Below are 17,182 nucleotides of genomic sequence, written 5' to 3' on the forward strand. Positions count from 1 at the left end.
GGCCCATTTATCTTCTCACAGCAGTAATTGTACAATTTAACTTAATGGGAAGAACATTTAGCTCATTTCCTTTGAGGCTAATTTAAATCTTATACTAATACTTATATTAATACTTCACAAGTTCAGCTTTTTCCTTTTTTCATTTTGTCATTATAAATGATTAGAGGCCCTTTTTGATGAGTCTTATGATTCTGGGAGACTTTAGTTCTACTTTACTGCTTTCTCAACTACAGCTATTTTTACTTCTACTAATAATGATGTTATTGCTGCTATACTGTGAAATCGAAAGGCTTTCCAATATCAGAACCTAGACTTGGAGAGGTTTGATTGTATATACACTTCCTGTACACTGACACATAGCATTTTGTGGTTCTGGCAGATGTAGATACACACCATCAAAACCACAGTATGGCTTTGTGCCATTTTGCAATTTTGTGATGATTGCTGTGAGGAGCATATCACATTTAACATATTGATACAACCATAAAATAATATTTGATTCACTGTGACCAATTGAAACATTCTGGGCCTCATATTAACCTTCTGAGACATGAACCAATCTGTGACAAATAAAAATTATGCCCTGGCTGTCATTCCATGATGAATAGATCAATACAAGTTATCAGTCTTCAGATATGATATGAATGGTTTTTTAAACCCGTTTTGAAAGCCATAATTTCACATGACTGGCTTTATCTGTCATTGTCTTTATTATTTTAATTGTATTTTTTATGACAACATAAAATCAACACAAAATCAGAAGGAAATCAGGCAAAGCATTGCTATTTTTTATTCCAGGACACCCAGACAGACAAAAAGCTCTTTTATTAAGAATTCTCTACATTTTTTTTTTTTTGTTTTTTGTAGTTTGCATTTAACTGACAAAAATAAACTGATGACCATATGTGTTTATTTGGCCATTACAATTCCATTTAGTGTGGATATGTGCACCTGCAATCTTTATTAATTTCTGAATTTAGTATATATGTTATTTTATAAATCAATTAAAGTAATTTACTGTTTAAAAACAGGCCATTGCCTTACATTACTACCCTAAATGAATGGTGTCATGTACAATGCAGAGACGCGTAATTCTTTGAAAAGGAGATTTTTTTAAAGTGTAAACACATAAAAATGTTGTTTTCCTTTGTGATGAATGCATCACAGGGTTGTTTTAACTGTGCTTTTTATTATAAAATTTCAACATTAAAATACAGTCAAAAAGCTTTGTTTCTACAGTTACGCAAGGGATCTTTATTCAACACTGTTTATTTAGCGGGGTTACATTTACAAAGTGACTGGAGTTCATGAATTCTTTTACATTATTTAAAACTATTGTTTTAACCTCACCTCCCTCTCCCCACATCTTCTCTAGCTGTCCTTCTTGCTTAGTTTCTAACAGCTTTCCTATGGCATAAACCAGCAGGTCATAACACTTCTCCATCTGTCTCTCTTAGTCCCACTCTCTCAGTGTCCTCCTCTTTCTTCATGTCCCCATGCCTCCATGTTCTCTGTTTTCATTTATTTCATTTTTTTTTTATTCCTGACTGCTTGCCAATGCACTGTTATTTTATCTATCACTCTTAAGTGCTCTTGCTTAATAGTCTTTCTCCCTCGGGATAGTTGATCATATTATTGCATACAACAGCTGCTATCAAGCATGTTCTGTTTGTTCCTGTGTAATGGAAATTCTAATTAAATAACTGAAGTGTGATCTCCACAGTCTGACGAGACTGATACTAACTCTGTCCTCAAGCATACTATGTAAAAACTAGAAAAAAAACATGGGTTCATTACTTTCAAAGGTCCGGCTAACAAGACTTTGTTTGTCTCCGATTTGGATTAAATCAGTATTCAACATCACATCTTTAATTTAGTGATATTTAGTGCATTATATCAAATAAATGTCTTGAAACATGTTTTTAAAAATGTCTTCAAACACATGAACACTTTTCTCTGTACTTTGATCCATAAGTCAGAAGTTCAGCTGCTTAACAGTGAGGAATGTAAAGGAAGATAAATTATATTGTCGAAGTCAAACAGGACTGGTCCCTTTTTCCTTCCATCTCATAGAGCTTATCATGTCATTATTTGAGTCACAGGAGTTATGGAGGCTTCCTTTAGTGATAGTAAATGATATGAACCACAAAAACAGAATACAAATACACATATCTACACAAACTTCTCTGAGTGTGTGTTTATTTGATTTATAAGTTTAGGCACACACATATTGTCTATGCAGTGAAAAACCAAGCCAACAGAAGGAATTCAGGATTTGTTGATGACAACGGTAACTTTAGGTATTTGGTTTGTTTTGGTTATCTGTGATCCAGCTTTTGCTAGAAAGCTGCTGATATTCAGCAGGAGACAGATAAAGACGCTTGGTTCCTTATTGCACAGCCTGGGACCAGGATGTGAAAATTGCAGGCATGCAGATCACTCAGGAAGGTTATTGAAGAGCATAAGGTCTTTTACAATGTAGGCAGTGTACTGAACACTGACCCCGCATTCCCACACAACATATCTCACAGAAGTATCACTGAAAAAATAATGATAATAATAATAATAATAAAAACTATTGTGTGTCTGTGAACATGAAAAATTATGCTCAAATCAATCAACCTTTTGGTAGTTTTATTTATTTTTCTGTTGCATTTGATTTTGTTGACACATTTAGTACTGTTGTGGTTTTAAGATTTGATCAGATTGATTAGTCTAAAATCATGTAAATGTGAACATTACTTTTAATTTTTAAGACATTTTCTTATAGGAAGTTGATACATTTATGCAGATTTTCATAATAAAGTCATTACCACTTTTAAGAAAAAAAGGTAAAGATGCCACTGGCGATTACCCTAAGGCACAAAAGCTAAGAGCATCTTTGTACCATATTTACACCTAAATGGTACATTTTAGTACCTTAAAGGTACATATTAATACTTTAAAAGTACATATTGGTACATACAGTGTACATTTTAGCGCTAATTAGAAACCTTTTTTTTTTTCCTGAGAGTGGATATATTTACTTTAACTTTACTTTTTTAAACTCTATCCAGCTCTAAGCCACTGAAAATCATTTTATAGGAATTAATTAATTAATTATAGAAATTATTTTTAAAACGGTATCAGAAAATATTTTTTCTTACCTTAGTGTCTAATTCTAAGTATTCAGACTAGTTAATGCTGAAAAGTGGCAGAGCAGAAAAAGCATCATATTAAGCTACGTATGACCCCGTTTAGTTTGATTTGTTCTGACAAGCACTGTAGCATAACCTCTGGGAATTAAGATATAAGAATAACTTCCCTCTTTCCCGACAATAATTTATCAGCTTTTTCTCATGAGGATGACCCGCGCACTTCCTAAAAGACTTTTCTGAACTCGAGATAAATCCTAACTACTGTACGTACAGTAAAAAAGAAAAACTTTAAGGATATCCAAAGTCTTGTGGACACTGTTTATTTTAAAGATAGCCATTATAACAGAGGTTACACACGTTTGTTGCCTGTCCTCCAGAGTTTCTCAATGTGTTACGACATTTGCGCTGTCAAAAACTATAGTAATTATCGAAGGAACAAAAGGAGGGGAAGCTAAGATAACGACGCAATTTGATCTAATCTTCGCTAATTGATGTGTTTCGGTAAAAAGCAGACAATAAGATGAGCCAAAAAGTTATCAATAATATCTTTAATCAATTAATATTAAATAAAATAATATTAAAATATTACTCAACCACATATTGTAATGTCAGATTAATGTTTTCCAGTAAATAATTAGCAAAATATGAATCAGTAAATGCAGTGAGTGTAATGAGTCACTGTAGAGCTGAGGTGAAACAGATTATATTGTATAATTGTGTGGCAGGCAGCAGATAGTGATGATGAGCTGTCCAGAGTGCTGAAGACCACGCATCGCCTATATCGACTTACCTCGTCTTACTGTTTAGCCCGAGCTAACTCTTTCACACGAATCACTAAATGATTGTATCATAAGTACGTAGAAACAAAATGTAGTCTAACAAAACACTGTGGGATTTGACAGCGTACCCTTTGATGCACTCATCAACTAACGGTTATTTCAGCATGTTTTGTTTTGCAAACATATTTAAAGAGGCAATTTCACTTGTACTAACCAGGTAGCTAGCCTTCATTTTCGGTCATGGAGTCATATGAATAGTTTCATATCATTAATGTCAGAATCACTTTTATAATTTTCATATATTTAAGACGCATAGCCTGTATGCTACTATAATTCTTTTATAATTTATTTCATACAATATGGCGAATTATACATCTCACGTGCTAAACGAGCTATTTGTTAATCTACAATAAAATGGTAAAAATGACTGTAGGCTACTTATTCTGCCGATACGTGTCATTTTAATATTGATCCAAACGAAACGTCCTCTAGCGGCGTTCTGTTGCTATGGTGACCATCCTCAGGCGAACAACATTTCTCCATTGGGCGACAGGTGAAAATGTGAGAGTTGCTTAAATGTATTTATTTATAGTTATAGAATTAAACCTATTGAATTTAATCTTCAGAATTAGTTTAGCCCTCCTTTAGGGGTGAATTAAAGCTTAGCAGGGAGGGTAAGAACCCCGAAAAGCCCCACACAGAGCCTAATTCGCTCCCCGTCTCGAGTCTACAAAAAATGACCATGAACTGCTTCCAAGCAATAATGTTTCCCCACGGCTCGCGCGTTTTCTTTTCATTTTGCAGCTTTATTGAAAAGAGGATACTGCACGTCATTTCACTCGGTCAATCTTTTTACGTCGGGAAAAAAAGTGAAACCAAAAGAGACAAAGCAACTTCGTACGAGGTGCCCTGGGTGCGCTGTGTCACTGCTAAATGTCAGTGAGGCGACATTCCCTTGTTTGACATGAGCAGTCCGTGCACACTGAGTGGGTGGGCGGGGCTTAACGCGTAACCACGCCTCCCTCATACAACACACTACAGAGTGAGAGAAAAGCGCTTCCCGAGTGCTCAATCCTGTCACTGTACAGACATGAACCGAGCTCAGCGAGCAATAATCAAATCAATGATTTATATAATTCGCGATTAACACGTAGTTTTTCTTTTCCGCTCAGAGGTGCTAGACTTTTCCTTCCAAACAGTCCTGTCTCCGGTCAGACATCGTTCAGTCGCTTGCGCTGGATCTGACGTGCCAGAAGATGTGCGTGGAGAGCGATGGATGTGAAATCGAGGGGTGCAGCAGTTCGGATGAGGTGCACACGCTGTCTGGAAGCATGAGTCCGACTCTCGAGTCCAGTCCAGACCTGCATCCCTGCACACCTGGGCAGAAATTCCGTGCCGCATTACTCCGATGCCGGTCTCCTTTCGTTGCAGCCGTGATTCTGAGCTTTGGAAATGTGCTCAATTACATGGACAGATACACCGTAGCAGGTAAGACCAGTATGTTCTTGGCGTAGCCTATAGACGTTTGTTTTACTATCTGGGCATGGAGAGCGAAAATCGCGCTAGTCATCATTTGTATTGTTTAATGTTTCACTTACAGAGATCTTTCAGTTTAAAAGCACTGATCGTGAAAATCACAATTTAAACATTAACACAAGTCAAGTGATCATTTGCCTATCTCGCTGCACACTTGCTGAGTTTCATTGAGCGGGTTAAGGACGGTCTTATTCTGTGTGATTTAATCAAATAATCCGGATTGAGAGCTAACCCCGTTGTACTAACTATTGATTACTATTGTGCGTGATCTTAGATCAATTTAAACTGAATGCCTACCTAAATGAGTGAAAATCCAAATACTTATAACAAGTGGTCCCATGTATAATTTTGTCTATTATGAGCTTCCCTCCCCGAATCAGTATCCACGTTACACAAAGGCTCCAGTAATCAATTACTAATGCCAATGTGCACATAGAGCAACTACACACAATAATAACGTATTAGGTTCCTTAGTATTGTAAATATATAATGCGACTCAAAATAACGTCAGGTAGCATTTATCAACTCATCTAATGAAGTAGGCTGATGGACATTGTGTCCAAACATACTCAGACGTATAACAGATCTCTGTTAAAGCACTAGTGATATAAACGAGGACATTACAGTCCACTAATTTAAAGCAAACTTCTCGAGGGACACATCTTATATCCATAGTTTCATAAATAGTAACTTCAGTAGCGCTACAACTCAAGATGCCCCTGGTATCAGGAATGAAGTTATTCAGGAATAAAGACAGAGCACAGCCGCGGTCTGACACGTTTCCATAGAAACTAGAACAGATTTAATCTAGCCTACTAGTTTTTATGTTGCGTTAAAGTTAGCATCCCTCAAAAAGTGTGGATTTATGCGTTTATTGAATGGGTAGCCTACTCGGTGATCTGAGACGAGATGTCAGGTGACATTTGCTCCAGCACACTCTGACTGGGTAATTTTCATGAATAACTAATGATTAGAGTTTTGGAACAAAGCAAGCTATTAGCTAGGGAATACTGGATACAGCTCTGAATCCATTTCCCTCTGTGCTTTACATGTAAAAGGCTATTTAACTTGCGTGTGTATGTTTCTTGACTAATAATCACATTGTAGATTTCACAAGTTGACATACTGAGAAATACAAGCTGGTATTTGATATGCAATTATTTGGTAGAGCTTGCAAATTAAAAATGGGCAATGCTATTTTAATTAACAAAGCCTACTGTATACTGGCATATATATATATATATATATATATATATATATATATATATATATATATATATATATATATATATATATATATATATATTTTTTTTTTTTTTTTTCTTTAAATTACAAAAAAAATTAATTGGTAGAAGAAAAAACTGTATTTTCACATTATGACCATTGCATAAATTAAATTGAAATGCTCACACTGTCTGTTCTTTCCGCGCTGAACTGTGTGTTCCCACTTGCACGCTTCAGAGACACTTTTGGACAGCGCGAGATGCTTGAATGACGCGCCGCTGCGGCATGTATGTTATTGTAATGGGGGGCTCTAGTTAAACGGCAAAACCCGGGATGCATCCAGGGATAATAAAGCAGGATTCGCTCTGGCAACGTGTACTCTCATCCTTTTTAACGTATGCAAAGGTGCGTTACTTTGCCAAATGTGGTCCCGTTTTGCATCACGCACGCGAACCATTTAAGATGTGAGTCAATAATTCACGGAGTAAAATTTATGAGGAGTTGAAAGAAGAAAATTAGCAAAGGCAACGTTATCGCCCCATGGCGGTTTGTAGCGCTGCTGGATACTACACGGTTCAGCAGCATTACATAAGTCACGCGAGCTGTGATAACATTATGAAAAATATGTGTTTACGTGGATTATATCTCATCTAATCTCGTCATCTCTAAAATCAACCCCTTTTCCTGAAAAAAAAAAACCAGATGTATCATCCTCTTTCGTAGATAAAAGTATCAATGTAAGCTAAATTCCACCCATTTTTACTCAAGTGATGTAACAGATAACACACACATTTGTCCATGACAAGGAAGAACCTTAATCATGTTATGCAACTGCTCATGTGAAACATACACAGTTAATCAACCTCTTGGCTTTTAAACAATGAGTTACATCTGAACAGTTTTGATGAATGAAGAGAGTGAAATTGAGAATGTATATGCATGAGATGATGACTGCAGGGAGATTGCAGCAAATTAGTCAGTTCTCAAGAGAGGAGTTGTGTATCAGTGCATGTTTGTCGGGGAATGCAGCAGCATCAAACTGCATGTTGTTGAGTTCGGCATCTCTTCTACGCCTCAGTTCCTGACTGATCAAGCATGTGATGTGAGGGTGAAGCCCCCTTCTTGGGTAAAGAGTGTAGAGCTGATGCAGCCATCCTGCAGTGGTGATGACCGCTATTTAGATAGAGAAAGAGAGAGAGAGCAAGAGAATGATCCACATGACAGCTGAGACAGAAGTGGTTGTCCTCACCACTGCATGTTCAGTCATTTGTCCTGCAGTCGGACTGACACAGTCATCATATTAATTACTTTCAGCAGTAGCTTGTTTGTGGGTTTGTATGCCTGAGGGTACATTAAAGGGATAGTTCATCCCAAAACAAAAATTTTGACTGCTTATTTCTTACGTATAATTCAAAAGATGGTGTGTTTTTTTTCAATGTGATATTTCATAAATGTAGTAAAAAAAAAAAAAAAACTGAATTGCGGCCACTTAAGTTTTAGTGCAGAAGTGCACTGCACACATTTCAGACAGGAACCACTTTGGCAAGTTTACTTGAGATTACTGAACACAATTTATCTTTGGCAGTATGGGTTGCGAGCCGTTTGAGCATGCTTACCGAGCAGTGGTGCCATGTATATATATGTCCGTGTCTAATAGCAGAGTGGTAGTGATTGGAGTGATGACAGCTGACCACATCAGCTGGCCGCAGCCTATGCCTCCGTGGCCTGACTGAACTAACGATGAACTCACACACAAAGAAAATCAAATCAAATGTGCATGCAGTCGTTGCTTTTAAGCCAAACAACGTTGCATTATATTAGTAATTGTCTTTAAAATATAATCAATACAGTTCCAATAACTGAAATTGGGTCTTATAAATACTGTCACAGTGAAAACATTTAATTTGAGTTTTCTTGCTGTTTAAGTCATTTTAATTTACTGCCAGTTTCACTTTTTACAAGCTGTTCTAGGCTGTGGTTGTCTTGGAATCTTTTAGCATCAACCAAAGTCTCTCATCACTGTTAGCCAGAACCAAATGTTCATTCTTAAAAAAAAATAAAAAAAAGAGGAGAAAAAGCAGCGTGTCATTTTAGCCTTGTCGTCTTGTGTTTAATTGATTGATATTTGTGTGTGTGTGAAAGGGAACAGCAAAGATCTAATTTGGCTGTTTTCTCCACCTAAACCAAACTAGTGGGTGTGCAATTTTATAGCAGTGAAGAGACAACCAATGCCTCATGTGGAACCGCTCATCAGAATAATATGTGAATGTGTGCTGAATCTTGGGGAAAAATAAACTTTTGCTTATCACCTTGACACAGGGTGTTTGGGTGTACTATGGATATACTCATGTTGTGTATTTTCGGTGACTAGGCTATCTACTATAACTCTATCTGGCTAGTCAAAGCTATGGTAATGACTTTATCCTTCTTGATGTTTAGCCAGAGGTGCATTTCTGCAACATTGGAGTCGATTTGCCTTTGACTTTTTCCCTCCCTGTTGGCCCATTATGTTTGTCAACTATCTATATCAGTCTCTTTCTGTCTCCAAAGCATCTTCCAGTGGGACAGAGAGATCAGATTGATTGGAGTGAGGTTGTGAACCATTTAGTTTAATTAAATTTGTGGTTTGGCAGTGATAGCTCAGATCCAGGGAGGCTGGCTGGCAACAGTCCCTCCAGCATACAGGCTCAGCTCAACAACAGATTACAGTTAAAACGGGGATTAGGAGGTGTGGGGAATACCACATGGATGTACAGACGGAGGCCACTTAACATTATTTGATCTAAGATCCTCCATTGAGCCACCAGCCTGATGCCTGCTGTAATGAAGGCAGTTTGACTGCTAATCTGGATTATGAGGTACTGCAAGGTACTGCAAGGTGCATTTCCCCCCCCGAAGGCATCTGAGGTATGAAGATGTTTAATAGCAAGACAGGTGCTTAATTAAGTATGACGGGTAATCCAGCAGCCAGAGGAGCTTCTTGAGGGAAAATGAGCCTATCTGCACATTCAGATACACAGGCTTGCAGTTTATGAGGGGATGTGGAGACTAGAGTATGTTTGCTGCATTGCTTTTCTGCACTAGATGGTCCAGTCTAGCTGGCTCAGCTCTAGTTCTGCCTGGACACACTCTTTGGCAGTCCTTTCTGTAATACAGCCTCTCTCTCTCTCTCTCTCTCTCTCTCTCTCTCTCTCTCTCTTTCTCTCTCTCGCACACTGTCATTTCCATTTGTGCCCCTTGTGGTGTGAATTGAAGGTGTGATAAGGCCTATCAGCAACAAAACAGTGTCAGCAGCAGTAGCATGTAGCAAATGTGCTGCACATACACTAATGATAACAGTAAAAGCATGACATAATGTCAAAAACTCCCATATGTTTTTTTTTCTTCTTTTATTTACTACTCAGTAGGTTGCCCTAAGAACAAGTTGACTAATCGCTTATAAGGAAGTTCTGTACCATGACGTGTTTAGGAGGTGTTTGAATTAAGGTGTTGTCACATTTACATGAAATGCAGTCATTTTAACAGAAATCTACACCTTCAGGGTTTTTGCAATTGGGTTCAATTTGGTCACGTAAATTCACTGTGTTGACCAACAGAAATATGCTTGATTTGAAAGTGACTTCAATTTGAGCTGAGCTTCATACATTGCAATACTATTCACAGTAGACAATGGAACTTTTTGGTCAAGAAATGGGCAAAGAATTTGGCTGTCGTCTCTCTCCCCTACTCGCTTGCTCTACTACGCTCATATTAAAAGACTGTCAAAAAAATAAAAATAAAAATAACATGAAAGTAGTGGAAAAGCTCTCAGTAATTGAGTTTATAAGCTTGTTTTATAAGCCTGAAACCCTCACGCAAAACAAATGGCTTCCAATTCTCTTAAAGTCGATTCCCATATGCACTGTAATTGTTTCTCATAGAAGCAGTTTAGAGGTGTTGTGTTTACCATTGATGTCTCCCTCAAACCTGAAATATAAATCCATTAAAGTAAACCCATTAAAAGACGATTACAAGTTAGCTCATAAGGCTGGATTGTATGCACAAAGTATTTAATATAGTGCAGTATAATGTACATCAGTGTTTGAGAAAATATTGATGTGCTTGACCCGGGTGTTTTCTTTTTGACTTCATATTAATGTTCTCCTATATTAAGATCTCTTCTTGGCATGTGTGTGTGTGTGTGTGTGTGTGTGTTTGTTTATGGGGTTGTATTTAGCTGTTTTATGTGCTGGCTATGATAGGAGTGCTTGAAATTAGATGGTACCTCTTGACACAGTGCTTTTGATGTAGTCACAGCATCCATTACACCAGTGTGAAAAACCATTACTGTGACAGCCTCTACTTCCCTGTAGACAGCTTGGTTTCTTAAGCCTGACCTAGCCCTAAAAGTTAGGCAAGAAAGTGAGCGAAAAGAGCTTCCAGCTTTCCTGAATCGTTTCTTTTCATTCATCTGACTCAGTTGTGGAGAGCACACAACCATGACCGCTTTCCTGACCTCAACAATAAGGTCAGTGTATAAATATATATAGACACGAATGGCGTTCAGAGGTACAAATTCTCATCTTGCTCCAGAGAAGCTGTATTGGGTGAAGCAGCCTGATGGTTCTCAAAATAACCTCTGACACAATCAAGTCTGCTAACAGCCTCTGAGAACTGGGATGCGATTTTCCCGGTATATTTTTTTTAACGGGCTTATCTTTCATTTAGCCCATGTGATGTTCACTTAATGTAGCATGGATGATCCAAACAAGGCACAGTGTTTGTTACAGTATGTTTTTCCACCAGAGTAACGGCTGACGCGCTTGTTTAAATGGAATTGACCCTGTTAATATAATTGGTGGCCCACTTTTACTGTAGCTCATTGCATGTTCAAACAGATACGTAGTATGTGTGGGTGTTTATCTGTTTAAAAAGAGGATTCGCCACGATTGTCAACCTCAACATGTGTCTTTTTGATGGAGTGTGTCTAAGGGATTAAGGGTGGAGAGTTGTACAGGAGGGTGAACGAAGCGGAGGGAGAACACCTGTGAGATTTGAAGTCTCAGGTATGTCACAGTGTATTAGACCAGGACTGTTCAGTAATGTATGAAGCTGAGTGTGGGAGACATCCTCAGGCCTGACCTATGATCCCATGATAACTACAACTGGACAAACAGAGACAGAAACACATATTTTGTTATAAGAAATTAATACTTCAATTCAGCGAGGATGCATTAAATGAATCAGAAGTGACAGTAAAGTGCTGCTTATTTTAACTTTATATTCATCAAAGAATCCTGATTTCAAAGAGATGGATTTATTTCTTTATAGTGGCTAAATCATTCTGAAAGCATGATAGGTACTTGACAGCATAACTGAGAAATAATGGAATCCCTGATGACTTGAAATCATTAACTAATTGAAATCGAGTAGTTAATTTCAGTTATATGAGGGCGGATAATTTTCATAGATTAGTCTGATGATCTGTTCTGCTTTTAAATAAGACTTATGTGTAAATATTGACCAGATCAAATCAAAAGAAAGGTCAATAGGGTAAACTACTCTACTAAAGCTCAGCTTTGTCCCTAAAGTAAGTCTTCATAAGTGCTTCACATTGCCAGGACAAATATTTAATCTGGACTTTACTGTATGTCTGTATTTGCAGAGGCTTATTAAAGAGGAAAATATGTCATCTTTCCTTCCATTCAATAGTGATTGAGTAAATAATCAGCCACCAGGTATTATGTAATATGCTATTTCCCAGATTGTAACCCAAGCGTGTATATGTGTGACTACACAGTGTAACACTTTGTCAGTGTCTGTAGATAAATAGTTTCTGACCTCTGTATGTTTTGTGATATATCTATCAACGAAGGGGTCAAAGGACAGGCCTACTGAAATATCAACTCATCAAGCCAATGTTTGCCTACAGTGGACTGTGCTTGCAGTATTTTTTTTTTTTTTGATTTTTCTTTCAATTTAGCACATAGGCTATACGATATGTAGTATGTGTATTCCTGTGTCACTCTATGCCATCCGGTTTTGTTTGTCCCCCCGACACATTACATGTCAGAAACTAAAAACTTTCAGTTTCAGTATGTGTGTGAACTGTAGATGTCCAGGGTTTAAAGGCTCAGGTGTGCACAGAGGAACAGACTGGGTTTTCTCAAAACAATAAATTGGAGAGTCAAAAGTCAATGTCCAACCCTGTACATTTAGTTTCCAGTTATTCTTTAACCATGCATTTCTCAGAGTCATTTATTTACCAGTCCTAAAAACGTCTTGCATACCATGGAGACAACTAAACATTATGTGTGCTGAAAATGTTTAAAGAAATTAACACTTTTATTCAGCACGAATGCATTCCATTGATCAAAAGGGACAGAAAGGAATTTTATACTTTCTGTTTAAAATAATTTATGTTCTATTCATAAAACAATCCTTAAAAAGTATAGCCGTTTTAACATATTAAGAAGATAATAAAAAATGTTTCTTGAGCACCAAATCAGCATGTGAAACTGAGGACTGGAGTAATTGCTGCTGAAAATTCAGCTTTGCCATCACAGGAAGAAATATATGAGAAATATATGAATAAAATTATAGTCAGGATAAGTCACTGCTGTGCCTTAGCCACTTTATTCATCAACACAGTGTGAAAATGACTAGATATGAACTACATAATACAGCGGGCAACAGCTTGTTTAAGACTGACATAAGTCTGTTCTTAGGCACAGTCCATCCCTGCTATGTGACAAATACTAAAAAACCTTAGTTTCCTTTAAGGATTAATTTGGTATTCTTACCAGGTAAGCCACAATAGTTTGAGTTATTTGGCCACACCAGAACATAATAATTACTTAGATCTAACGCCTAAAATACCTGTATGTGAGGTGTGTGTCTCCACCTCACTGATGTGGAATGTGGAGGTAGAGCTGGAATTCCAGTGATGTGGTTGTTTAGTTTTCCCACAGTTACTCCGATCTGTAGTTAACAGTCAACAGCACACGCTACAGAAAGATGCTAACAATACAAAATCAATACAAAGCATCTGAATTTAAACAGCCAAAACACTTCTTTATGGCTCTTATAATCTCACACCCTTTTTCTTTCTTGAACAGTTCTCTTGGGTTTCTATGGCGGACAATTTTGATCTGCCTTTTTTATTTACCTTCAGGACAAAATACAAATCTATGACATACTGTCTCTTGAGATGGTCTTGCACTGTTCTGCATTAAACTAGACCAGGAAGAAATGAGATTTATCTCTAATTCATGAAGGAGAAAGTGAGATGGATCACTGCGCTGGAGAGTCTCAGCTGTTCTCAATGAGAGTGGATGAAAATAGTGCTTTGCATAGCAAGAAAATAGATGTAATAAAAGACACTGGGACAGCTAAAAATGATCAGGAGGTTTGTGGGTGATTGTGTGGGTGTGTGTCGGTGCACTGATTGGATAGAATAGAACTTTTTATGGGGTTTCAGTCAATTACATCACTTGAATACGTGCCACATGTTGTCCTCCTGTAGATATTGATTTCAGGCAACCCAGTTCAAGTGCTTACTGGATTCATCACAAGGTTGTGCGACATTCACAATTGAACTGAGAATGCCTTTTTAATTCAAGTTAAGCTCCTAAATTTGAATTAAATGGACTTTGTGCACACAGACCATGTCTTTCCACTAAAAGATCAGTGCTACGTGAGCTTCAGGTGTATATTCTCCAGTAGCATAGTAGTAAACTCTTTCTGTCATATTTCTGTTATACATTCAACTAATTATATTATATATATATATATATATATATATAATTAGTTGAATGTATAACAGAAATATATAATTAATAGTAAACTTAATATTTTAGAACATTATATTAAAACATCAATTTAGTTTTCCTTTCAGGAGCTTTAAACAATTTTATTGTAATGATGGATTGTATCAATATTGTTTTGTCATGCTCTGGGACACTTCAGGATTTAATTTTGCACAGAATTTTTAGATTATTTTCACAATTTCCATACACTGCACTGCTAGTGGCCACTGAGGTGAAATGCAGAAGCGATTGTGCATTTGTTCATTTGAATTCAGGGAATAATTAGACAGACAGACAGACAGACAGACAGACCTGCATTATATTTCTTTGAATTGCAGTTATTTAAATTCCATTTCCTGTCATTCTGTAGGATATGACATACACTAGGAATTAAGGTTGATCTAGGTGTCTCACCATAGGAGTCTACAGAGAGATCAGACAGCAGCGCTCGTTCATTCTGAGTCAAGAGCTTTCACAATATAGCACTTCACAGTTATTACTGTCCTCTGTAGGATTATCTGGAGTTATGAATGCTTTATCTTTTCTCCTGCTTTTGACCCTTTGGTATTAATTTGTATAAAGAATTCTTTATTCTTCTCTTTGTTCTGTAAGAGTAATGTAGGAATGGGGTGGGCCTCAACAGCGCTGGATTCTTTGAATAATAATTGGTTCTGAATAAAATTCCTGAAGTGCTTGATTATCTTTCTTAATTACTGCCATTCCCCTCCGAAGTGTAAACCTATAGTAAAGCATCAGTAATTAGCCCATAACCTCCTGACAACCATGTTGAGATGGTAAATTGAATTTCTTCACCAATGCAAAAATCGGAAAAGTCTGAAAGTGTCACAAGACTGAGTAAATAAATACTTTTCTAAAGAATAGCTATAAATGGCCAGTACAGCATAAATCAGAAGAGAAAACCATGTAACATTTATGTGTGTAGTCTGACTGGCCAGCCTAAACAGACTAAAAAGTGTGTTTTTTCACACACATTTCTCCTGCTTCCATCAGCCTCAGCTGTCAGTCGTCTGAAGCTGATGGCCTCTCTCACAGAGAAGTATGGCTACAGTCTAATGATAAATTGAGCTTGAAAAACCAGCTCTCAACATGGACTTTGTCAGCCCTAAGTGTGCTGAAATGCCTCATCCAATTCAGCATGCTCTTTTTTTGTCCTCCTATTTTCACTTACTCAGTCTTGTGACACCTTCCGACTCTCTTCTCTTTGTTTGTTGCTCAACACTGTCAATTAGTACATCGAGAATAGCTTGCCTCGCTGTGCTGTTTGAAGCTTCATTGATTTAGCTCTTCTCCAAAGAGCTTCATGGATGTTTCGCCCAAAGATCGTAAAGTATGTATTTTAGTATTCAAGCACTTTCTTTGCTTAAAAAAAATATGCATTGGTGAAGAAATTTTATTTACCATCCCAACATGGTTGTCAGGGAGTTATGGGCAAATTACTGATGCTTGACTTTAGGTTTACACTTCGAATGGGAATGGCAGTAATTAAGAAAGATAATCAAGCACTTCAGGAATTTTATTCAGGACTAATTATTATTCACAGAATCCAGCGCTGCTGACGACCCCCTGGGTGAGACCCACCCCACTCCTACGTAACTCTTATAGAACAAAGAGAAGAAAAGGAGAATAAGCAAAAGCATAGTGAGCCAGAAAAGCCAAATTAAATCTCATTACAGGCAAAAAACTAAAAGCCCTCATAATTAGAGTAATCCTTTTCTATGTTAGGTAAAAAAAATAAAAATAAACATGAGGATTAGGCTACAAATGAAGCATGTCTATTGTCAGTCAGCAAAACGTTAAGCCAGTTAATGGCTCGACATCATCAGAAGATGTTTAAACTGTTGGTGATGAGATTAGCATTAAGTTTGCATGAATGCTAACATATATATATATATATATATAGATTGGATTTTTTTCTGATATGTTTTGCAACATTTATTTACAGGCACTTTTGATCGGTTTCAATTTCTTTCTGAATTTCAATTTCTTTTTAGAAAGTATTTCTGAACCCATTTTTTATAGTAGTATATGCTAGTGTACCGCTAATGTTTACAGCGTGTTCACTTAATGCTACTTGCAAACAACTAATAAGTTGAAAATAATGTTAATGGCTGTAACTAACTGGCTATAAAAAATGGACCAGCCCTTTAATACATCTCACATCCCAAATGCATCTGCTTGTCAAGTTAATATATGCAGTCTTTAGCATCAGAATATGAGGGAAGGGAAGGTTATTGAAGCTTCTGGTTAACATAAGCACATAACCAACAGAATGCTATCAGATCAGGCTGATAGTAAGGGCATCTTATCCAATTTTTACTGTTGCTAAACATCTATACTCATGCCTCTTATACTCATGCCTCTGTGTACACGTTTATACCAGAAACCCACTCTCTGTTTCAATATCAGTGTATATCGTAAGTAGTAAGGAGTAAGTATACTGATATGTCTGCAAACATACATTTACTAACCATATGTATACTTCTACAGTGATGTTGAGTGTCTAAGGGGAAACCAGTCAGCCTGGGGATTACTCTGCGCTCCAGTGCATTCTTCTGACCACTGCACAGCTATACGTCTGACACATTGGCTTACACTCCAGAGGATAGTTCTTTCATGAATTATTAATGCAAAAATACTATATGCTGTTTCTGTATAGCACTTCTGCAAGAGAAAACGTCTCCCTCTCTTTTTATGTAAT

General features: G+C 37.1%; 1 protein-coding gene across 1 annotated transcript in view; it reads left to right on the top strand.

The window, feature by feature from the left end:
• The first annotated feature begins 4,938 nt into the window (after positions 1 to 4,938).
• LOC128007905 (sphingosine-1-phosphate transporter SPNS2) overlaps positions 4,939 to 17,182 on the top strand; it is a 65,734-nt gene continuing 53,490 nt past the window's right edge. Inside the window, exon 1 of the mRNA XM_052592841.1 lies at positions 4,939 to 5,404. Within this exon, the coding sequence (XP_052448801.1) occupies positions 5,173 to 5,404 (232 nt within the window). The 5' untranslated portion in view covers positions 4,939 to 5,172. The remainder of the gene's footprint in view (positions 5,405 to 17,182) is intronic.

Source organism: Carassius gibelio, chromosome A5 (genome assembly GCF_023724105.1).
Source record: "Carassius gibelio isolate Cgi1373 ecotype wild population from Czech Republic chromosome A5, carGib1.2-hapl.c, whole genome shotgun sequence".
NCBI classification, from domain to species: Eukaryota; Metazoa; Chordata; class Actinopteri; order Cypriniformes; family Cyprinidae; genus Carassius; species Carassius gibelio.